The sequence below is a fragment of the Spodoptera frugiperda genome, chromosome 23 (assembly GCF_023101765.2).
Source record: "Spodoptera frugiperda isolate SF20-4 chromosome 23, AGI-APGP_CSIRO_Sfru_2.0, whole genome shotgun sequence".
Taxonomy (NCBI): domain Eukaryota; kingdom Metazoa; phylum Arthropoda; class Insecta; order Lepidoptera; family Noctuidae; genus Spodoptera; species Spodoptera frugiperda.
In genome coordinates this window covers 14,086,007-14,111,904 of record NC_064234.1, presented here as the reverse complement: position 1 = coordinate 14,111,904, position 25,898 = coordinate 14,086,007, and the positions used below count along the sequence as shown (strand labels likewise).

At 36.2% G+C, this 25,898-nt stretch overlaps 1 protein-coding gene across 23 annotated transcripts in view; it reads right to left on the bottom strand.

Moving 5' to 3' along the window:
• LOC118266783 (rho GTPase-activating protein 23) overlaps positions 1 to 25,898 on the bottom strand; it is a 358,039-nt gene that overhangs the window by 275,592 nt on the left and 56,549 nt on the right. For all 23 annotated transcript variants that reach the window (XM_050703129.1, XM_050703143.1, XM_050703119.1 and 20 more), the window contains one exon: positions 6,807 to 7,330. In XM_050703129.1, coding sequence (XP_050559086.1) covers positions 6,807 to 7,330 — 524 coding nt within the window. The remainder of the gene's footprint in view (positions 1 to 6,806; positions 7,331 to 25,898) is intronic.

Sequence of the window (25,898 nt, the reverse complement as noted above, 5' to 3'; positions counted from 1 at the left end):
ATAAAAAAGTAAATACTGTAACGACACCGTAAATATACATAGTTTCTTAATGGAAAGTAAATTATTTCATTGAAACGTCGTAATTTGTAATTATAAGTTTGACATTGCGAACCCGCATTGAGCAAGTGTGGTGATTAATGCTCAAACCTTCTCCGTGACAGAAGAGGCCTTTGGTTAGCAGTGGCCGCTTATAGGCTGATGATGACGATGAAGCACGTTTTTTTCTTCATTAGTAGTCATTTCATAAAATTATGTACGGAGCAATATGAAACCCATACATAAAAAGACTTATTCAATGTAATTGTTGAGTATCTAGACATTTAAAATACTTAGTAAATTAAAACTGAAAATGTCAGAAAGAACTTAAGCACTGTACTGAAACCCGATAAGGTTTATTGACTCGGCGACTCTTGACTGTTTTTTAAAGTTGACTTTATCCGGGCAGTAGCCGGTAATCCTCGGATCCTGTTACCCTTCCATATTGGATTTCACGTATAACATGAAAAAGTAAAAAGGAATTTAAATGGTTAAGAAAGTTGTTGTACAAGTGTCTCCAGGAAATATTACAATGTATTAAAGATATAGTAGTTTTTGTATAGTTTTATTGGTTACGATGACAGTTTGATGACTTATATTTCTCATTTTTAAAATTTACTGCGAAGTTTAGTTCTATAGCTATAGCTACTAAACACTGAAACCGTCTTCAACAAAAATCACTCATACACTGATAAAAATTTCTTAAAAATCAGTGCATGAGTTCATCGCGAACAAACATTAAACATTATGTTAAAAGCACTACTTAGTCTCGTCTCAAGGAAAACCGAGTTCACAAAACGTGATTCCAAGCAATACGTTAACAATAAAGGGCAGAAAGGGCCACGCAGCGCACGCGCAGACAACAGGTGATAATATAATAATGAATCGGTCACTGCGCAGTAAATCAGAGGCGCTGGAGGGCACTCCGCCCCTCACCTCCCCACTCAGTAGGTACTCCGTACTCACACTTTCAGCGAAAGCAACAACCCTATAGAGGTAACTAATGCATAATATATAGGTATTAAGGCCAGGATACATATTTAAAAAGAGCGAAATAAATTCATGAGGAATAAATTATAATCAAACGTTGCAACCTTCATATGACAATCATTGCCATAAGACTACAAGCGTATCGTCGCAATCAAACATGAGCATGTTTTTATGCCAGTAAGAAGCATCTTTCTGTAGTGTATTGTTCTCTTTTTACACCAAGTCTTCCAATCAAACTGCTAGGAGATCACGGCAAACCTTCTCATGATGAGGGTGCTCATAGTCCAGTAGAATAGGTACTATTACTGATGACGATAATAGAGATGCAGTTCCATTTATAAGACAAAACTAGATCTATGTAAAATATACCAACGCATTTATGCCTTCAGTTCAAGATAAAACCTACCCACTGCAAATACAAACAAACAATTCAACAAACCTCTAACCACCAATTGAGCACGTAGGTCAATATTTTAATTTATACAGCAAAGTACAAATTTGAAACAAACACTAATGCCACTAATACGCAGTTTCTCGAATTGAAACAACGTAACACAATCCAGCTATCGAGGTAATTGATGGTCACTGCGGCTGCGTTGATAGCGGTGCCGTCAGCCATAGAATGCAACCGACGAATTATTGCTAAGGGAATTACAAAGATCGGGAACTTTCTATTGCAGCTTCTCCTATTGGGCAAAGGTAATATGCTGTTTTTCAATTGCAGTTCTGATTCCCTTTCTCGAATTACTTTCGCATTCAATTTGAGTTGTTGGTTCGGGATTTGTTGTGACTTTTTGTAGTTTTGAAGATGGGATTACAACGAATTCTTTTCTATAACTAAATGTTATTTGGTCTGATCTTATGTCGTTTATAACCATAGGTGAGTCCTATTTAGGATTTGAAAGATGGACATGGAATGTGGAGCAATAAAACGAAACCAAATTTAGAAAATCTGCGTAGTTTACGTACGTGGGCGAGATTCGAAGCAGTTGTCGTTTATAATTAAATTGGTTCACTGCCTCTTTAGTCTTGACAATGAGAACAATGATCTAAAAATACCAGTCCATCATCAGAAAACTACAGCTGATGCAGAAAATCTGGTATCATTATTCAAAAACAACAGCACAAACATTGTTATCCATTTTGCAATAGATACGTCAAATGCTAACGGGTTACAAAACATTAATACCTGGCCTACAAAGTGACGTGGGTGTTATCCCATATTCAATAATACACAATTAAAAGGCTAATGCACTCGCTAATGGTGTACTCGATATAAGTATCGATACTCATGACAAACTATCGATGTATCGAATAGTAAATCGATGAATACAAAGTCACCCACGCGACTACGGGCGGTCTGTTTGGCTGTTTATTAATATGCTCGATTCGAAACTATTATAGTGATGTTATGTCAATAGATGCCGACTGTATTTATTGAAGTTTATATTATGTGTGTAAAGGTAACAACAGAATATGCTAATGGGGCCTTGATAATGATGATAAAGACTTTTTCAAACAAGTATTTCTGGACGATTAACTTAAACTAAAAATAAAAATGGCTTAGTCAGAAACCCTAGCAAAGAAAACTACATAATCACCAGACCTGAGGCAGTAACTCTTAAATACCTACTAAGAACGATCATTTCCGTCCCACAAGTTGTATTTAAAGCATCCCATTTAGCTTTAAGCTTAACAACACCATACTAACAATCGACTAAGCTTGGTATTTATAATTGGCTGCCATTTTCAACTCTGTACTGTTAATTGGCACGAGATTCCCTCTATACCGCGTAATTACGGGCAAAGCGAGGAATTGTCGAAGCCCAGACCGCTTGGCTAAGTAATTGACCAACTTGACTACTTACATGTTAATGTTTTTCTATGTCTCGACTTTATAGTGTAACGCTTTCATTGGCATCCGTAATTGTGAATGGGAAACCGTGGATTGATTCTAGCTATTGAGAATCAATGTGTTTTCTAAAGACTCTATTAAACCTTTACAGAGTAAAATATAAATAAATAGTAGTATGAAAGAAGAAGAAGTGATCTTTAAGTTGCTTTTAACTTCTTCCAATATCAGACATTCTAATAAAGAGTCCACTTTCATTTATCAAAAAGTGAAACAATGAAATACATGACACTTTAAGCTTAAAAAATACGCTTCACTTAAGCCATTAACAGAAGAACGTACCGTTGAAGTAAACACAACAGCATAGCATACAACGAAAGATAACTATAGATCTCGATTAATCAAATCAGAGTTGCTAAAACAAAAGTAGTTAATGCTACTGCTACTAGAGCACATGTCGAACAGTTATCAGACAATAAAATCAAAACAAATGCTACATTTCATATCTTTGTTGATTGCCTGTCGAATGCAGCACCAATACTCAATCATGGCGAAGTAGGGCAAGCCATTATAAACCCTAAAGTAGGTCGGTGAATTGAATATTGTGATAATTTACCATGAGATGATGGCGATTGCAAACGAAATGAGGCTTGTAATGAGACTTGGTGAATGAATTTGGGATTTAAAACTTGGTGTTATGGTTTGGTTTTCTTTTAAGGGTTATCAGAGGCAAATGTTGGTGGGATTTGTAACTGTCCCTTTTTTTAGGTCTTATCCACTTTAAAGTATGTGTGAGATGGTTATAGTTTGTTGTATACCTTGTCATTAAAATGTCTCTTTGGCCCTGATATGGGTAACACAATAGGAAAACAATACAACTATAGTGGCTAAGCTAGTGTCTCTATAGCTTTCAAGTAAATTCTAAATTATCTAGTGCTTAAAAGAAACCACGCATCAAATTGGCATATGACTGATCTGTTGCATACGATTTTCTTGGAAAACTATAATACCACTAACGGTGCTAAGCTTCATTGGCGCAACTTTCAAAAGGCAGCCTACACACATCGATCAAATGCTTCCGAGAAGGTTCGAATTCAATCCCGTCAATCTTGTGAATTCTCCAGAAATCAAATTAGTGGTGCATTCTGAGATTAATTTTAATTTTTAACATAAATCGCTGTTGCTTGATAGTCTATAAGAAGAACCACTAAGAGAAACGATACATAAGAAAAATCTAAAAGAAAAGAAATTACAGGTTGATAATGATTAAGTAACAAAACTTGAGCAAAAGATTAAAACCTAAAAAGTAAAAAAATGGAAACCAAACATAAAAAATCATACTACACCATATCCCAATCAAATTAGAACGAACAAAAATCTAATATAGGCACTCATAGTTAGGTGGTTAAGACCATTATCATAATACATTAAGCCCTAAGTACTTTATAACTTTCTGCTGTGATATGAATAACCCATACATCACAATGTATGGGGTATTTATCAACTTAATACACTTTGACGGTACTGTATTGGCATTTCTTATCGTCACACTTAATTGTAATTCTATTCGTTCAGCTATTACTTATTGATAAGCTACAAGCTACACAAGTAACGAAACATTATTGTTCTATGTTGAAATTCGCGAACATATATAATTATTTGTTGTTGATGTTCTTAATTTTTTTAAGTACATAGAAATCTCTCACATCTAAAATCTTTTTCGTGATGTGTCTTGAAAAAACCTGATAGAAATCACCTATCAGCCTTGAGGAAGCATAGTAATCACTGTTCATTATTTTTTCGATCAAGAAGAGGCCTTTGACCTGCAGTCGCAAAGGATATTTACGAAACATAATACCTTGTACATAAAAAGAGTGCAAATCTTCACGAACACAATTACATTTCCGCGTTTTTATGGCTCAATCCGAACTATATTCTGTCTCATATTTTATACGAAAGTTGCTATAAAAGTATAACTTTTCGCTCTGATTGGATCACAATATGATTCGAGCCATAAACGCAGTGGTTTTGGGCCAAGGCCCGACTCCGCCCCGTCTCGTCGCGTTATTAGCTTGTAGTCTGCCACGGGCCCTTATCTGGGTCAAGCAAATTTCAAATGGACAGAGACTTTTATTACAACAAATTGCGGCCATAAATGACGATTATGAACCCGTTAAAAACTGAAGATAATTTCTCCAGTGAGTCATCTTTTATGATCGAATTGTGCCAACTGTCTTGGAACAGTCTCATTTCGTTCAAGGATACCATTTGTCTTTCGGGTGACAATTTTATTATAAACAAAGACTTTTTTATTGCGGTGTACTACATCATTTTTATTACAACAATTACGAAGAAATTCTTTGATAATTTCTAAGTTTATCATGTCTTGCTGATCATAAAAACTCCAGTTGATATTTCCTCGTTCGTGAAACGTTATTATTTGAGTGTTGCAACACGTCATGCTCAGCTATTGTGGTGCCAAACTGCCCGGCACCCACTTAGTCTCATTATAATAAGAAAGCCGTCAATGACTCAAACCGGGAAGAAACTGCAAGCCCGTCGGAGAACGAGCGCGGTTTTAAATTACATGCGTACCGGGTGAAGGTGGGGAATTCATTGGAGAACAATGTGTTATTGTGGGAACGGTTTGCTGTCCATTTGGCGTCAATGTGGGCATTGTTTTTACCGTTTGTTTTATCATTTATTTAGCGGGTCTTCCACGGAACAAATCGTTGATGACTTACGAATATTATATTGTCAAAAAAATATTTGATCATATTTTTAAAATACCTTCTTGAGACATACTAAATTAACTAAAATCAGTAGGCTGCGTAACTGCGTAGCTGCTCACGATATAGAGTTCCGTGCTCTACTAGTTGTGACTCGAAACTAGTAGAGCTTTTTCTCTATTAATTTATGTGAGTAAACCGTGATTTTTAGTTAAATTATTAGATCATGTAATACCCAAATCATCTTTGTATGAGACCTATCTTTTTACGTATCGAATCTTCTGATCTTTACATGTTTAAAATTCTCTATATTATTACTGAATTCCATTTATCAACGCATCTAGTTCTTATGCTTCGTCCATACTAAATAAAGGAAGATCCAAGTTCACATCTGTATCTACATTGAGTCATTTCTATGACTAAAGACTTTCGCATCGATTCGAATCGATTACTATTATGATACAAACATGTGAATATTGCATATCATCGTATTCAGATTGTGATTAGCGTGACGAGGGGATAACGCCTACTCGTACGTGTAAATAACTTTTGAAATCATACATGGAAGATATTATAGATAGTTGTAATGTTTGTAGATACATGCCATGTCATGTGGACGTGTGTGCATAATAAAAGCTCTGTGACTCAATCAAATATAGACTAGGATGGCTATCTTACAGATTGCCTATAAACATTTCTAGAAAGGTAATATCTAGTAACTACCCATAGAAATAGTTTCTAATGCAATTGTTGGTAGCATAGAAAAGGCTCAATAATAACCTACTACAGAAAACAAAGTTACATAAATAGTATTCAGAAAAGAATGTTTCTTCTTCTATAAAAATTGTACCATACCTAAATGTAAAACAGTTTACAAACTATATACGAGTACGAGTATTGTTTTAGAAAAAATCTGCTAAGTAGTTTCAATACAGACTGCACGAATAGTTTAATTCAGCTGTAACTATCATGTATGTTAGAGCGGCCGTACACGGACTGCTCGAGCGGTCGGCGTCGACTGCTTGAAGCTGTTGACGGCTTGAAGTGTTCGCGACTGCTCGAGCAGTCGTGTACGGCAGCGAATGAATGGCTATAGTTCATCGTGCCGTCGCGGCTTCAAGCAGTCGGTTATAACTGCTTGAAGCCGTCCGTGTACGGCCGCCCTTAACGGTATGTCCTTTAGGTATTTTAGACCTTACCTGAACATCTCTCCTAGGTGGCGGCCTCATGACTGGCTGTGCAGGAGCTGGCATCCTCAACGGTGGTGGCGCCACATGCCTGTACACCGGAGGATGGGGCTGCGGCGGCGGCAGCGGAGGCCGAGGACCCTGCAACACTGTCACTGCCGGGACCAGGGGCGGCGGCCGGCGCTCCATCGCCCGTTCAACAATGGCAAGGTGCTCTGACGGCCTGATTAACCGTGGGGGCGCCGGCAACCGCAACGGGTCCGGTTGTATTCGCGGATCGGGTTGTATTCGCGGGTCCGGTTGCATGCGCGGGTCAGGTTGTATTCGCGGATCGGGTTGTATTCGCGGATCGGGTTGTATTCGCGGATCGGGTTGTATTCGCGGATCGGGTTGTATTCGCGGGTCAGGTTGTATACGCGGGTCCGATTGCATCCGCGGGCGCGGCTCCGGGGGGCGCGTGGATTGCCGCGGCGGGGGCGCGGGCGCGCGCCGTGCCCTCGCCGCTTCTGATTCGTCTGCCATCGGTGCGCGCCAATCTGTAGACAAATAAAAATGAAATGTTAAATTAACTGATTGAAAATTTTGGAAAAGTGTAAACCAAGAAAATTAAGATAATCTACGAGCACTCCCATTTTTATTACGAGGTACTAAACTAAACCTATAATAAGAAATCAGAAAGAAAATTGTACCTACATACCTACTACTCAAAGAAAATGATTTAAGCTGAACAAATATAATACATATTTATTTGTAAGGTTTGATTAAAACCTATGTTTTCCTCAAACGTCAAAAATCGTCATTAAAAGTGAGGAAACATCAATCAGTTTTCCACCCCGACCCCACATAAATACAGTCAACAGCAAAATTAATAGAAAAGCACGTTTCCCCTAAACAAACAAAAGAAAAATCCGAAGTGAAATTGGGGCCCCACCATTGACAACAAGAAGTGTGCCCAAAGCAATGAAATAACACATCACGCAATCCCTCCAATCAATCTTACACGTGTAAATAAAACAGAATCATAACAAAACGTGTTGAATTTCCCTCAGACATTCATAATTTAAAAGCGCGCCATCTATCCGCAGAGCGTGGAACTCAGTAGGCCATAGGTATACGAAGTAATTTTTACATTGGACGCGGCGTCGTTTTGTCCGAGCGGCGTCGCCGTGTCTGCGCTAGCGTACTATTGAACGTTGAACTCTTACAATGGTACTGTACTTGTAAGGTAATAAAGCCATTCAAAGCGATACATACAGCGCTATTTTAAGGAATTTAAATGGTCATTTTTACTGATAGTAGTTTTGTACGGGCATTGAATACAAACGCCAAATGGGATTCTCCGCAATCGTTCGTAGATCTAAACGGGCGATACGTACAAGGTCTTTTGCGATTTAAAATGTCTGTCTGCATTTAGCATTGTCTAAATATAAACAGCTATTACAATGGTGTCAATGTATATCTAGTTTTATTATCTGCGAGTGATTCAGTGCGTCTAATAGTCGTGAATAAAGCATGACAATGTTGATAATGTTACATAACGGGCTCTCGTTATGGGTTGCCATTTTATAAATCATTTACTGTTGCATTTGCATATGATATCTGATTGGAGATTTGAATTTATTACACTGGCAGTAATAGCTTTAAGATCCTTTATTTCATTCAGCTGTTAAAAACACGGCAGAAATCATTGTTTGGTTTTGCTACCAGCATCTTATTCTCATTATTTGGACCAGTTTTTAGTTAATTAACTTTTGATTGTGTTATGATAAAGACTTGTCGCACACCAGAAGCTTAAATGTCATTGTTTGTTTGTCATATTCTGATTGACGTTTAAATGACGTTTAATTTTTTGCTGTATCTATGGTCATGTCTTTTTGATTGTTAGTAGTTAACGTTCGTCTTTTCATTCATAGATTTGGGATATTCAAATAAAGTGTAATAACAACACAAGTTAAGATAGAACTAGTAATAGTAAATGAGCAAAATTCATTAGACATAAGAAGTGATATAAAATAAATAAAATTACTTTTAAAAGTCAATTCAGTCCACAATTTCATCGAAAGCCTAACTTCAAACGTATAATACCTAGGTATATTATATATTTAAAGATTTACCGTTTCTCGTACATAATAAACCTTACATTCAAGTCTGTGCTAGAAATTTCAAAGTAACAAACAGCAGACACCTATCAAATTAAATTCTTCGTACATTTTACGCGTGTGTCTAAAGGCTAGCCTAAGACTTGAAGTCTAGATTTTACGAGGAACATTATCAAGCTAACTAGTGTGTAGGCACAGCATAACTGACACATTTTAGCTTTCTACATGAACGCGCGGACTTGACAAGCTTGACCATAGAGTTTTATATCGCTGGTTTTCTATCGACATTTATAAAGGTGTTCGAAAATAGAATCTATTTTGTCTATTGACTACTTCATACGTTTTGCTGGTGAAATTATTATTCGATTTTTAAATCTGTGTTTGTTTTCTTTTATTATTTTTTTTTTTATTTCGAACCCATCTTGTATTTTGAAATTCAAAATTGGACACGTAGTTTATTGGTAATTTCTGTCAATGTTCTCAAATGGTTATTATCAAAGGTATTTTTAACGTTATTTTTGTAACCAAGGTTAACTTATTATTCAAGACAATAAACACTCCACACAAACATTAATATTAAACAAAGACACTTAAGTACATACTTATTTTAAAACCTAAAAACACATCTTTAAAGTATCCAAATCCCATCACAACTCAAAATAAACGAAACAACGGTAGAGCTCAAAGCCAAAAAATCCGGTTTCAAAAAGGATAAAACTAAAAGTAAAGGGTTGGTTCGGCTACTGGACAAACGGGTCTAAAAGCTAAAGCTAGCAATTAACCATACACTCGAGTTTAAAGGTCTAATTGAAAGACACAATAACAAAAAGTTTTGTGAGAAATTGAGTATTTCCAAGGCTTCGCCGTGTTCCGTTCTAAGGACAATTAATTACTTCATACTTGCTAATTAAAGCCCTTTCGGCCTTTGTGCCTTTGTCTACGGCGATTGAAATTTATCGGAGACATGTTTACTTTAAGATATATGGAAGTTTTATTAACTAAACGTAGCGTCACTGACGATTTTTCAATAAAAATATTTTAAGGTACGACATAAGAATTATGGGTACAGCAATAATAATATTTGTTTTCATTATCATTTAAATTGTGAACACCTTTCTTTGTTTTTAAAAAATGGTGTTAATTTTTTTACAAAAAGCTGTCTATAATTATAACCCTTCTAACGCTACGTGGGTTTAAATTAAAGTAACATGAAAGAAAGACAATGGGTATAAAACGGCCATTGTAATTGTAAAAGATAATGATACAGATAAAAGCAGACAGATAAAACGCCTACTTCACACGTAAACAAACCTTGGGGAGTTCAATCACAACACTTGGAACGAGTCTTTATTCACTGTGTATTTGCAGAACAGCGCGAACTAAACAGCTTTTGATAACCGATAGGGTTTCAGACTAACGTAGCCTCCGTCACAAGTGCAATGAACACGGTGCAATACACCGTCGCCATAGCAACACTGTATACGTTTTTCCCTCCAAAACGGACGCATGCGCGACACTTTAACCCCGTCCTTGCAATCGATGAAAGGAAATTAGACTTTGTTACGCAGTAATTACAAGGTACGCGGCAAATTTTCGCTTGTCAAAGGGTCGCGTGTCTTGCCCCACGCAATGTTATTCCTTTCGAATGATAGCCTGCAGTAGCAATTTTCCTATTATTATTAAAATATGTATGGGTATGTAGGGGTGATTGTACTGGGGTATTGCTCATTTTCTACTTGCGTAAGATTACTTGTATCATTTTCACTACCGGTGTTTAGAGCACGCTGCGAACTACCGTAATGATGACTTTGTCCATAAGATAATAACTTGCAACTACTCGTACTACATACATACAAAGTGTATTTCTATAGGGTTGTCACAGACTGTTACTCTATTAAGAATTGATTCCTTGCATAATGCTTGTTGTCTTTCCTAAGTTTTTGTTTGCCGGTCGCATTTAATGTTACATTTACATATTTATAACATACTTAGTTTCTCGACCCGTACTATTTCCCTTTTCTTTAAAGATACAATCGTAAAATCTTCTTAAAAACCCTCAGATCTTATTTAAATGCAAATCTTGTTACTTTAAATAATTGTATAAGTATAACATCACTCCCCTTCGTCGGTGTGGCTTGATAGAAGGATCCAAAAAACGTAAGCTTATCCTTTACACTTTAATATAAGAAGGGGAGCAAATTTAATATCTTAAGCATTATTCTAATGAAGGTTTTTATCTTCTAAATTGCTATCATCAGCCCGTCTTAAGAGGCTGCAGGCGTATCTACTATGGCAGATTGGTTTTCTTTAGCAGTCATAATTATTATGATTAGGAAATGAAACCGATTACAAATAGGAGGGTTACTTTAGACTGTTTTCTTTAAGGGGTAAAATCAGGCAATGACGTCTTTCGCTTTGAGCGAGGCGAGAGGAGTGTCAGACTTGTACTGACTAAAACCCATCCCGTTCCTACCTCCTACTCTTTGAACCGCAACCCCTGAAAACCTGCTAGATAATACGCAGCTCCGGGTTATCTACTTCGAAACTTAGACTTTATATCTTTATCTTACTAACTAACCGAAATTGTCAATTACAGAATCCAGTCACGAATTTTAAAGTTAGGATACGCAACTAATGAGACTTGATTATTTACTTATATTTTGAAATGAATAAGTAAATAAATGATTTTCCATTACTACGTTCAACCCTTGGTCTAGTAAGTCGTGTAATAGGTATGCAGTAATAAGTATCTCAAGTATGCTATTACAAATATGGTATTAGGTATTTTTACTTTTGCTATATAGGTACATATATGTTTGTTATAAGTTTACAACAGCAGTAATCTCTGAATTGATTTTAATCAATTGCTTTACGAAGTTATTTTATGGTTCCTTACTTTGGCTTTTATTGCTGGACATAGTAGATAGAGGTATGTAATGATATTGGATCCGTTTTTTCATTTGTCCATGTGGTCTAAACTACGAACAAACAACTGTGTAAGTAGGTCAATCCTAAAAAATACTGTGATATCTTCTTAGATAGTACGGTACGAATATTCGAATATTCCTCATAACTAATAAATTCCCCCCTTTTCCTTGTACTGCTGTTCCCTGATATCCTTATCTATTTATTCAACCGATTAACCTCACGTAAGTGGACTAAAAAACTTATTTCCAAGAACGGAGTCAAGGTTTTATGACAAGACATTATTTTCTTATGATTTAAATGTGAGAAAAGATGAATATCTATTTAAACAACGGTCGGTTAAAGAATAAAGAGAAATAGAGTCAATAAATTCAAGAACGAATTTTGTATGCAAGTCACAGGTAATTATCGCGCGCTTGTATCGTAGAGGTGCACATTAATGAGGGTCTCTAAGACCACCCTAGAGAATACGTGGGGCGAATGACACTAAGGCAGACGAAGGGTTGGATTGATGAGTTCTAAATTCAAAAATATACTTTTTATTTATATTCGAATAAATTTAGTTTTTTTTTATTGGAACGAGCACGTTCTGAATTTGAAATAAGTATATTTTTTTATTTGATCCTTTTATTGTTTTATTTTGAGTAATTGTTACGTAATACAAAAATTATGAACAACTCTTTCATTTAATTTTTAAACACTACACAGCAGACTTATTAAAAAGAAATCGAATCGAAATTTCATCTTCCAAAGATGTCGAACGACAATTTATTAAGAAGAAAGTTATTTAATGTTGTTATTTAACAGTTTTACGTGTTCAATAAACGATGGGTAATAACATAATTGCGTTGACCAAGTGAAAATATTCTCGTTATAATTAGCAATCATCCTTATACAGGGTGAAACTACGGTTATTAAAATATTAATGTAACTAGCAATTATGTTAAGTAGTGATTGTGCCAAATATTTTACTTACATTGTAGAGTGCAATACGTAATATAAATGTAGAGTTCAATACGTAGCACTTTGTTTTTCGTATATGTACAAGAAAGCCGACTTACCTATTCATTTATTGAGTATCTTCTTATGATTCTTATGCAAGAAGATATGAATGAAATTTGTCTAACTAGTTTCGAAAGAAACACAAATGGCAATGCTATAATATTCTTATCCTGCCATTCAGCCTAAAGGTATAAATAAAATACCTTTCTTTTTCTTTTTTATATAACGTTGCCCTACGCTAGGATTTTCTCCTGTGTCCTTGGTGCGATTACAAACATATAATTCCACATAAACATGACACCCAGACACGAAATAACAATTTGTGTGCGGGAATCGAACCCGCTACACTTTTCGCGGCAACCGGTCGCCCAGCCACCGCACCAACCGTGCAGTCGCATCTACAAGTATATTAGCTGGTAGAAATACAGCGTATTGCTTATGTTCCTCGTGGAAAAATATTACTATTAGTTTCAATTAAACCTACAAATGTTATTAAATAAAACTCTTAGTATTCTACCAAATTCTAAGAAAAACACCAAAACCACAAAACCATAATTGAATAGGTACTTATAACTACAAAAATCACGCCATTACACATACAACGTTACAAGGCGACGCGACACATGGATTTCGCCCAGTGAAAACGCTTGATCGGGTAGATAAGGCCCGTCGTCGGCTGCGACAAAGTGGCTGAATGTCACACGGCGAATATTAACAGCTCTATTCAACAGACAGATGTCTAGATAGGGCCTGACCTCTGTCTCGGCCGCTTTACATGCTAACATGCTGCCAACATAATAGACTGTACTCATATTTATAGGATGCTCATAGGGAACCTTGGAGAAAAGAGGGGGTGATAAAAATATGTTCTTAAGTAAGGAGTTTAGGACCTACTTAGTATATTCTAGGGGATTAGACTGTAAAGTTTGACTAAACATTATCTATGTTTAGTCAAACTTTGATGATGGAAATAATGATGGAAAAGAAACTCATATATTTTGAGCATTTACAAGGACCTTCACGGGGGACCTTAGTAGTTAGTTTTACGCGTAATGCGTTTACGTTAAGGTACTCGAAATTAGTTGGTTCGTTTGAGCTGGATCAATCACAGCACAGAACGCACTAACTCGTTTCGATCTTGTTAAAAATATATAAAATAAACTCATACTAAGGCCAGTTCATGAGTCGGCAGAGAACGCGTATTGATGGTATTTGGTCAAAAGAGGTGATGATATAAAATTTGCAGCAATATCTCCTACATTTAAGTGTTTGATACAGTAAATACAAATGCAATTAAATAGCCAGCAACAATTGCAGAATACGATCACAAAGTACCACACGAAAGTAATTACAATTAAAGAACCAACAACAATAACAAGTACCTACCTAAGTACTGAGAAAAACCAAAACGAAAAAAAAAAATCTCACATCAATCAAAATCATAACAAAACCTCTCCACAAGATAGAGAACAATTACATAAATTACAATAATTACAAGCTTCCTACTTCAAAAATAAATATCAGGCAAAAACAGCACACAAGGTTACTATGTTCATTTATCATTGACTGATCGTGTGTTACGCTAATTGCTAATATTTATGGCCATATAACATTACACTTGGGAGGAAGCAGGTAAATACCTAGACCAGGTGTCTATTAGGTGTCTCGTCTCGTCACGGCGTATTAGTCATTCAAATAGACGTATCCGTCACGCATTGGTTCCCTAAAGGGGTAGCCACGTGTATTGTTGAATGACTATGTCATATATATGTTAATGCCATTACATGGATCAAGAAACATATGGTTAAGTTACAACAACATGAGCCTCATGTTGTTTTTATTTTTTGTTCGGATTGATGCTAATTTCTTTAAGTTCTGCTGGTTTGAACAACATGTAAGAGATATAAGTTTTTAAACTGACATGGTCACTAACGCTAATGCGCCATGATCATTTACTCCAGTTCATCCGCGATCATGGCGCTTGCAACAGTGCCGAAATATCGGAAACTCATAGACACAGATAAACATGGTAAATATCCCGTCTTAAGTTCTAATATTAACATGTAAGAGAGTAATGATAGTCCGTATTCCTAAATAAAACAGTTGAAATGTGCGGACGCAGAAGCCTGCAAAATACAAATGGAACGGTCAATATAAATGTAATATCAGAATTGAATTAGACGAAAAAGTTGACTACATCATACAGAAACTGAAATAAATGTTAAGGAACAAATTATGCCAATCATTCTCGCCGATGAATAATATTGTCATAAATAATAATTACACGTGATAAGCCTACAACAGTTTTTGGCAATCAAACTCCTAATTGAATTATCTATCAGTTGAAAGATCAGAATTCTTAATAAGACGTGTGCCAATGTTTTATTAATTAATTAGAACAATATAAGAGCAATAGTAGACAAAAAATCTGTAGGATTGTTGGCCGAGTGGTCGCAAATGAGACTGCCTGGCAAGGGGTCTCGGGTTCGAGTCCCGGGTCGGACGAAGTATTACCGGACGTTTTTTTAGTTTTCGAAAAAAATTCTCAGTAGTAGCACGGAGTCTGGAAATGTGCCCGGTATATGGCAATAGGCTCACCACCTATTACATGAGACTTATAACATAAATTGTGAAAAGTGGGTGTACATTGTACAGTGGTATTACGTGCTATAATGTGCACCTCTGCCTACCCTTTCGGGGATAAAAGGCGTGACGATATGTATGTAAGTCGACAAAAAAAACAACTCAAGTAAATAAGAAACAAAACACTAAACTAAAGATGTCTACAGATGTATATACGGTTCAAATTATGCATTATTAAAGTAGAAACAAATTAGAGATAACAGAGAAACACGGGCAGACAAGCCAGTGCATCGCCTTTAGCAACTGGAATGAGCAGCTGTTCCTAACGACCTGTTGAATGGTACCGCTCCGCACAATGCTTTCATTTTACACGAAAATAATGAAAGTGAAGCCATTCGCTATTGCAAATGAGAATATAATGAAAACAGTACTTGAAAGGAAAATGGAAGAGCCTGATTGAAATGCTTTTTTGTATTGGAAGAAAAGATGAGCTTCTGTCGTCTGCAGTTAAATATAACAATATATGGTATTAAGAAATCAATGATTGTGTGCTTTGGATGTTAGACACTTAAAATTGAGCGTTGGACTACCTAGCGAGTTTATCTAAGCTCGAAAAGCAGGAGTAGGAACGGGGTGGTTTTTGGTCAGTAAGAACCTGACACTCCCTCTAGCCTCGCCCAAGGCGGAAGAAGACAATAAATGATTAATTTCCCCTTTGAAAAAAAGAGACTTAAAGTTCGTAGTGTCTTATAGCATAAAGTTCTTGTAAAACTGAACAATATAGTCGTTACATCTCCATCATCCAGATCTAATATTTCCCGTCCAATACGGAAACTTGCAACTCTTAGAAGCTCTCATAATCTCAGTTCACAATCTTAATTACCATCTTTTATTGCAAGACTTTTATCATCATTATCAGTATCGAGTAATAATAATAATTTATGGAGGCAGAACAAAGATGTTACTATTGGAGATAGAGTTCAAAGATTCTAAGTCATTACATAAAATACTTGTGGTATTTAGTAAAGTGCACTGCTTGTTTACATCTTTATTACTCCGACATTATACTTGGTTGCACGACATGTACATTGCATACGTAATCTGCCATATTTCAACTGTTATAATATCATTCGGTTACTTAATAACCCTCATTTGTAACCCTTCCATGAAATACCATTTCATTAACTGGACTTTATAGAAATAATAACAATGCTACTGGAAATTAGGACCTTAATTAGGTGGCGAGTGCTGTTAATTGGCTTGAATTAACGATGACTCGTATTAAAAGCGACGTTTAAGACCGACACTTAAAGAGTTGAAGCGTCGCAGCAAAGTGTGAAAACTGTCGTTACCAGATTGTATCAGTTACAATGAGTGACGTTGACGACATAAAACAAACGTGGCCTTAAGCTTTAATCCTCGCTTTCTCTGGAGATAAAAAGGATGAAGTCTCAAGTGAAATTGGGCAGGGTGGTGATGTAAGAAACTCAACTGACAGCGAAATGCACACGTAGCGCACATAAAGTGGTAAAAGCTAGATTAGGTTTATGATTGCAGCTGAGGCGTGGAATCGAACGCCTTTCTCTTCTTGCTAACAAATGAGTCGGGATGGGTGCTTGATTTATTTATTCAAATCCGATGGCCGGTGATTCCGGTCACGTCTGCAGTCGGTTCATAGTCCGGGCACGAACTGTGGAGGTGTCGCTGATTTGTGATGATACGAGCACTAGTTAACGTGTTTTGAATAATTGCTCTCACTTCCGTGTTAAACGCTAATTGATGGGGACTCCCTTTTGTTTATGGCGGTCGTTCTTAAATGAGTCGTGTTTGATGTAAATGGGCTTTTTATTTTACTTGGGAGAGATTTTTTATAATTATTTATGGTTCTATTGTTAATAGCCGTACGTGCTTAGGTTATCTGTTGCGTATGCGACGCAAATGGTCTTGGGCCTAAAATGAATGAAATGTCTTTCAAAAATTATCCATGTCCACAGTGACATCCACTACCACATACCATATTGAATTATTTAACCAAATAAGAACAGTGATGAATCAGTTCCCTAACAAAGACACACATAAGTTTACAAAGGACGACTCATAACAAACAAATGATTACAGAACCACAACCAGGTAATATGGCACCTACAGTTGATGAGCATAGCATTACCAATACTGTCGATGATTGCTTAACTTCAGTCACGAGCGAATATAATTTGCAAGTTTTGGCATTTGCTGTAACAACTGCACGCGAAACAAAAACTTTTGTTGTTGTTATTATATTCCTTACAGTTATTACTCAGAGGTAAGGCGATTGACCTAAACCCACAGTCCTTTAAGTTGAGAGAAAAATACGGTACTCTGTTTGTTTTGTTTGTCTTTTATTTTAAAACAAAGATGTTTGTTAACGGAGTTCGAATGTAGAGGGCACTGTTGATGAAATTTGTAGGAAACAAAAGAATGGAGGTCGATAGATAATAATTATAGTATTTTTTAGAAAAACGTGTTTAGAAGTCAATAAAATTCTTTGAGACATGAATAAGTGTAAGGCTTTTAATCCTTTAGGTAGTTTAGGTTAAAGTCATATGCTAAATATAGTATTTCCGTATCATCCAACAACTGCTTTAATAAATGACCTACAAGATCTTAATCAAACATTCACATAGTGTCATAGAAACATGAGAGATTAGATTTTAAATCCATATTTACCATAATATAACCCTTATTTGCACAAATCCAAAATCAACATGAATACAAAACATCTAGTTCTATTCAATAATAATCCTAGCTTTATGTCCAAAAATAGACGAGCATACATAAATTAAAATTGCAAATGGACACGTAGTTCAATTAAGCATTGACAACATACCTCCTTTGTTGGGTTAATCCCTACACAAATACGGCATTACGTGATTAGCACATTTCAAAGGGTTCCTGCCCCTTGGGTTCAAATAACGAAAGGGTTGTTTGTGTTCGAAGCCAGATAAATTGATGTAGTTAGGTACGGTAATGTAAGGGTGAGCCTTTGAAGACTAATCTTGCAGTAAGCGTGGTTGACGTTTATTTAAAAATAGATTAAGGGACGTCGTCACTAGATGGCGTTACTTGTGCGTTGTGTTTTTTGAAGTATGCATTTCCTTTGTAAATAGAACTATTTCCTTATTTTATGATATAAGCCGGTAAACGAGCAGATGGATCATCTGATGGTAAGCAATCGCCGCCGCCCATTGACACTTGAAACACCAGAGGCGTTACAAGTGCGTTGCCGGCCTTTTGGGAGTTAAGAATTTAAGGGTTGTTGGGGAATCGGGAATTGGGAAGATTGGGAGGGGTAATGGGGCCTCTCGTAACCTCACTCACACAACGCAAGCGTTGTTTCACGTCGGTTTTCTGTGAGGCCGTGGTATCACTCTGGTCGAGCCGGCCCATTCGTACTAAAGCATGGCTCTCCCACACTTATAGAATCTTAGAGATTCTTCAGAATATTCTTTCTAAGAAACGACGATACAAAGAGCTTTAAGGTTACCAGCGTTAGTGCTAGTAATTACGGGGCACTCACGTTCGGAAGTTATCGGGTAGTTTCGGGCGACGTCGGGCGCGCTCACCGTTAGCGTAATAACCAGCTGACTCGCGAAACAATTATCCAGCTGATGCCACAAGTCCACAACGGGATATTGAATGCATGAGGTGCATTCGTCGTCACACGGGATTGAAAATCGTAATATCGTCTAACATATACATATGGCCTATTTCGGGAACTTCATTAATAGGCTCATAAATGTATGTTTTCTTAGGGTTTCTAAGGAAACATCACGGGTAAAGAAATAAATAGCCTGTATACTGCACACAAATGCAAGTCTATTATTAACAAGATGCAAGTATATATTTAGGAATGATCATTGATGAATTTCATGATATCTGCACTATTTTTATAATAACTGTCGTGAGACCATAAACTAAAAATCACGGTTACTCACGTTAATTAATACATACAGAAAAGCTCTACTAGTTTCGATTCACGACTCACGGTCTAGGGTCTAACGCACGCACGCTGCTCATAACGAAGAGTTCCTCTGTGACTCGAAACTAAAAGAGCTTTTCTCCATTAATTTACCTGAGTAAACCGTGATTTTTATGTTAATTTCATCACTATGTTTATTTTCACAATTGTAAGTGACATACAAAACAAAACACTGAAAAAGTACATACGTACAACTTGGAAAACCGCACAACTAACCAATTTCAAAACCCCATACTTCAGAACAGAAACGAACACCAACAACCAAGCTTACGACAATGGAAATGCGACGGATGAAGTTTTGTAATTTTTACGGTTGCTGAGCATCCGTCCTAATGCAACTCTCAGAACATAAAGCCGGCATTTCCCTGTGTAATTGGCATACATAATTACTGTACTCTTTGTACTAGGCAGAGTACAATGGGAGTCATTTGAATACACACTCTGTGAACGGGGAACGAAAAATATCTTGCATTTGTTTTTGCATTTGAATTTCGAGTTCAATTACAGATTTATAAGATAGATGGCGCTCTGTAATGTGATTGAAGTAGTGTAAATACTTGTTTTAATTGATAAACATATTTAGCGCACTTTAACCAACACTTAAATCCTATATTGGTGAGATATCGTCTCATTTTTGCAGACGAATTGATCGAATTTTTGGTTCAACATTACCTATAAGTCTTTAAAAATCTGACAGCCAAAAAAAATTTGTCGAATCTAAATCCTCTAGCGCCCGTCGTTTTGACCCTCCATGACATTTTGAACCTTATCCTATTCAATGAAGAACTTGTTTTACGTTCCATAGCAGCAGGAATTAATTGAACACACATCTTAACAAAATAAGAACTGCAAACAATTGCCTATAACTTTTAAAACAAAATAATACAAAAATAACCCTTTCTCTATACTCTAGAACAACAAAACATCAAAGGACTAAAAACTCCATTGAGTCGTAACGAGTAACTAAAGTTTAGATAAGAATCTGCATCGTTTGTATTGGACGTCGATCAGGCTGCAATGTTATCAGATTGCAATGATGGCTACAGGTAATGAAGCTGTATGGCGACCGCCCATTTAAAAGTGGTGTAGACGGGCCATTAAGTTGCACTATCGGGCAACTGTCGCCAATAACTGAAAAAATCTCTTTATTCTTTCAACTGTTAGAACTGAAGAAAACAAATTTAATATATAAATATCCCAATATGTCTACAGATTTTCAGAAAAAAAAAAAGATGTAACAGAATCGAAATTGTATAAAAATCGGTGGTTCTTTACTAATCGTTAGTGTTTGAAACATAGAACTTTCTTAAGAATCAAGATATCCAATATAATCCAGTTCACTCAATTCCAGACATTATTATAAACAATAAAGGCACCAAGATCTCTCAAATAAAGACTCATTCAGTCTTTTTGCAATTTACTCTGTCAATTTAATAAGTTGCCAAGTCGCACAACAGTTGCATTCAAAAGTTGCTCGTCTGCAAGGAACCTTAATGAGCTCATCATTAGCACGACTCCCGATCCGATTGAAAGGGACCTTTGAAACTTTGAGCTGAGCTTTGAGGAGGCAATAAGTGGATGAAAGCAAGGAAATAGACAATTGAGTCGTTATTTCGCCAAGTGTTAGATACTTTGACTTCTGATCTGAACTCGTGATTGTGATGTGATGTGATGAGACATAATTTCTATTTTCTAGAAAAAACATTTTGCCTGTGTATAATCCCGATGTTGTGGACTACCCATTGGGTTACCGGGGCTCCGGTTCGAAGGACAGGAGAGGAGGAGAGGAGTAGGAACGTGGTGATTTTTAGTCAGCAAGCGCACACTCCCTCTTGTCTTGCCAATGTCCAACTAAATAATATTTCCAATACAACAAATATTATCGAAAGTTTAAATTATCGATAGTCGACTGTATGTACTAACTGTTGCGACAAATAATTGTAGTTCAAGTTCGATTGGTTAGGGATTAATTAGGTTCTCAAATATTCTCAACAACAACAATTCATGGAATAATCCTAAAATAGACACGCAGTCAGACATTACCCTAGAAATCAACATATTAACCTACTAACCACTACTAGTTAGTTTATTGTTATCAAATACTGGACGGATGTTTAGAAGTAGATAAACATACCAATCAGTATTTGCGAAGATTATTTCAAACATTGATATTTAACAATTCTACTGTAAAACGCCCTTTTTCATGTCCTTAACCTAAGTCATTTGAGGTCGTTCACCTTATTTTTCCTTCACATTAGTAAGGTCCTACCATAAGCCTCTATATTCTTCATCCCAGCACTCCAGATCAACAGCTCGTTAGAAGAATAAGTACTTTTAGTACTTATCGAGTTTATCAGAGAGCTCTGTCGTGTAGCAGGTTTGGGTGATTCCCACACGGAGCAACGCTTAAGTGTCATGTCACGTGTATGTGAACTTGTATGTTTGTAAACGCACCTACGACACAGAAGAAAGCCTACGGTAGGGCAACGTTTACAAAAAATCTACTCTTACAAAACCTACGGGAAGTGTAAAGATGGACACAATGTCATGGCAAATGTATTCTTGCTGTCACCATACGACGAATCAGTTACTCCCACAACCTATCTTTTCTTATTCAAAATGAATAAATCTCAGTCTGAGATGTCATCACGGATTGAAGTATGACGTCATAAGGCAGTTGTTATCGCTTGCCCGATCCTCCAGCAACATGGGGCTGCCCACGCCACCATAACTCCACCACCCCCGTCCTCAACACCACAGTAAATACGTCAAACAGAACATTAGACTTAATATTAATAAGGTACTTGCATAAACCGATACATATCTCACTTTGAACGCCTTCGAAAATCTGCACTTATAAACGTCAGTTGAAAACAAACTTTATCTCAATGATTGTAAGTTACAATTTTTATTGTGAACATTTTTTAAAAGTTTTGGTGACATCACTTTCATAAAAATGTTACACCCAAAATTGTCTCACATCTTTAAACAAATTAAAACTTTATAACTTTGACAATAAAGTTGACAGTCCACTGAAGTTTGTTAATTTGGGTTTGTCTTTGTACGAATAAAGTTGGTTAAAAAATGATATCACCGATTTACGAAGAGTGCACCCACACACCGAAGGTGCCTGCAGACAGGGTGACTCACCCAAAACTGGTAATATTAAATGCACTTGTAGGAGACATTGCATTTATAACGATATATATCAATACTGGAAGAGACATGGAACATAGGAAATGATTTATCTATCTGTGTTCATTAATCTTATACACACAATTGGTGATGTGTTATTTTAATAAATAATTTCACTAATTATTGGTTTAACGTTATTATAACTTTCGTGAGACATACTAAATAAATTATTATGTTATTGGCTTATTCACGTAACTGTTTGACGAGGAACTCGACTAGTTTCAAGTCATCCTAGGGGCTCATATTCATGAGCAGCATTCCGCGACAGTCGCCGCGTCGTGTGTCGCGGAATAATTAAATTAAGTATTTCTTTGATTAAAATAAAGTGAAGATATTTAAAGGTAGGTTCAAAAAATACTTACAAGCCAGGAAACGTGAACGTCTCGAACAATTTTAATTAAAAGCCCAAGTAATAATTAACTTTGCGCTGATAAAATTCCTAAGCATTTGCTCCATTAAAATAAATGCGTACACCATACTGTTTCTTGAATGTAAACCTTATCAGTACTGTAATTACAATTAGAACCGTTTCGACCAGTAAACTTAATCGAGGAACATAAATTAAATGCCATTCATTTGATAAAATTATCAAGTTTTACAGAATACTAAATACAGGGCATAAATTTGATAATAAGACCACCAACAAGGGCGCCTAAATATTGAATTTAGTTGTGAGATAACTATTCTAAGTAAAGATACGCCTTTTTAAAGCAATGAGGTAAGTAGAGTTGCACAACTTCACATACTATGATAAAATATGATTGTATTCTGTAATTTCTATGTTTACTACGGAAAATCAAAAAGAAAGTTTAGGATTTTGTAATAACAACGTAATTACGTGAAGGCTACTGTATTCAGTTTTTTTTTTGCGACTCGAATGTGAACCCAATATCCAACCACTCTGTACCTACAATCACAAACTCAAATCTAATAGATAATAATATATTTTTTTAACGTAAATGTGTCGTAAAACCTCTGTTCAACCCGATAAAAAACCCTACAGTTTCTCGTCATAGAATAAAAATAATTATTCTGCGATAAAACTATTCCAGTAGCTTTATATCCATGTATGTGGTATCAATAAGTAACGAGTAAGTCTAGGGGTGCCACCCCTAACTACAGGGGTGTCCCTAAGAGACAAAATAACCCTGAATTTGGAAGATAAAATGTTATTTATGAAAGTTAATTTTACTCTGAGGGATTGTTATAATATTTTTTACTATGATGGCATTCATTAGTGGGAGAAGTAGCATATGTTAATTAATTATTTTAAAACATTATCATTAGATGGGAGTTTTAATTACAAATTAGAAAATCGTGGGGTGTTGAAGAATTTTATTAACTTGTATGTTTTTTTTTTTTGGTTCTGTATAAAATATACCGATAGACATGCATGAAAAGAATGAGGACTGATGACAGAGGTATGTAAGATTGGTAGCAAATGGCGTTCCATTGTCTCTGCCTACCCACAAGGGAGACAGGCGTGAGGTTATGTATGTATAAAATATTCGTTAAACTGTCCCTTTTATTTAGTTCTGCTAAAAAGTTTATATCTCTGAAAGAGGGTGTGATGTTAAGGGCGTAAAATCTTTTACGTCTGAGGGTGGTGGGCGTAGACACACGAACGTATAAGGTACGTATTGAGTTCGATACACAGGTAAGCTTTGACAGTATCATAAACCCTAAAGCTATGTCCTGTGATTAACTTGTAAAGCCTCTGGTGTTTTGGGTGTCCATGTGCGGAGACGATTGCTTACCATCAGCTGATCCGTCTGCTCGTTTACCGGCTTATACCATAAAAAAAAACAAAAAACTTTCAGCTATAACTATACCAGACGTTGTATTATGTAAATCAAAGGTTTGTAAATGTAATAAAATCTATTAAATGTAAATAGTATTAAATTTTATAGACAAGTAAACTATTAAAATGTCGTAAACGTACCAGAGAGCCGTGTTATCTTTCAATTATTTTTATTAACGATAATAAGGGTGCTTTTCGACCAGAGATGTGGTAGTAACAAGTAGTGAAACGTAGCTACTCTGTTAAATAGACATGACATACTGTATTGTAAAGCTAAAATATATCATTTCTGGGAATTCTACTATTCCATGATGACAAGTAGTATTTACTTAGGTATATAGGTTTAGCTAATTAGGTTGATTACCTAGATAGTTGTTTCTAACTAGCAAAAACAGTTACAGAATTTCAGTCGAAAATCTAAAGTTTTATATCAACTTTTCTTTCAACTAAAGGCGTACGTAGAATAATTACTGAAGAAATGTCATAAATCTCCACGATAAAATCAAGAAAATAAATATCCTAACAACCAGAACGACAAAAACATACGACACATCAATAGTAACAAACTAATTCTTGAAGTTTCTCCTTACATGTTCTCAAACACTCAATCACGTTTCCTTGTGGTAGACGCAAGCACATACAGCTACCCCAAACTGTCATATTCCCTCAACCGACATACGACTCTAGTACTTTGTCAATAAAGGTCAAAATAGCTTGAAGGAAGATCTAATTGGGGGTAATATGTTGTGCTGCCGTCTGCATTATATCAAGTCAATCTTGCAGCTTGCGGTCACCACCACACCATGGGTAATCATGACGTACTCTATGTAATAGAAAGTAAAATTAACCGCAAAATCGTTGGCGGTTTCAGCAATGCGATTGTTTTATTATGGGAATAACTTTCTTTGTATGACTTACAAGTTACAACACGTCCTTACGACTTCTTCCATCTATTTCTACTTCTATATCCCCAAGTATGGTAACGGTTTTTTCAGTCAATATTAATCTTCCTAGAGAATAATAATACATACTACTCATACGAGTAAACATATTTTTGTAAATATAACAAAATCATTTTCAAATTGGATCCTCGCGCCTCAAAGAGTCTCACCACCACAGATGGGCCCAGTAGGGCTAATGCCCACTCCGGAGCTACGAACAACGTAACAGGCTACCGGGGCTTCGGCTTAAGGCAGGAGAAGGAACGGGATGGCTATTTTAAATCGGATGATATCCCTAAAAAAATACACGGTCTTTTAAAGTTAAAGAAGTTCATTGTAATAGCCAATGTATCGTGTTCAGCTAATCAGTTAAGGAAGCTAAAGTATAACTGTGTCTACGACACACACCAATGAAACTGTCAATGCTAGTCCCGTACATTTTATCAGTCAATCAACTGGCCAGTTTGTTATCTCTCAGTACATTTCTTACTCCATTGTGCTGGAACTAATTTCTTGCACAATGCATTTTGTATTTACATT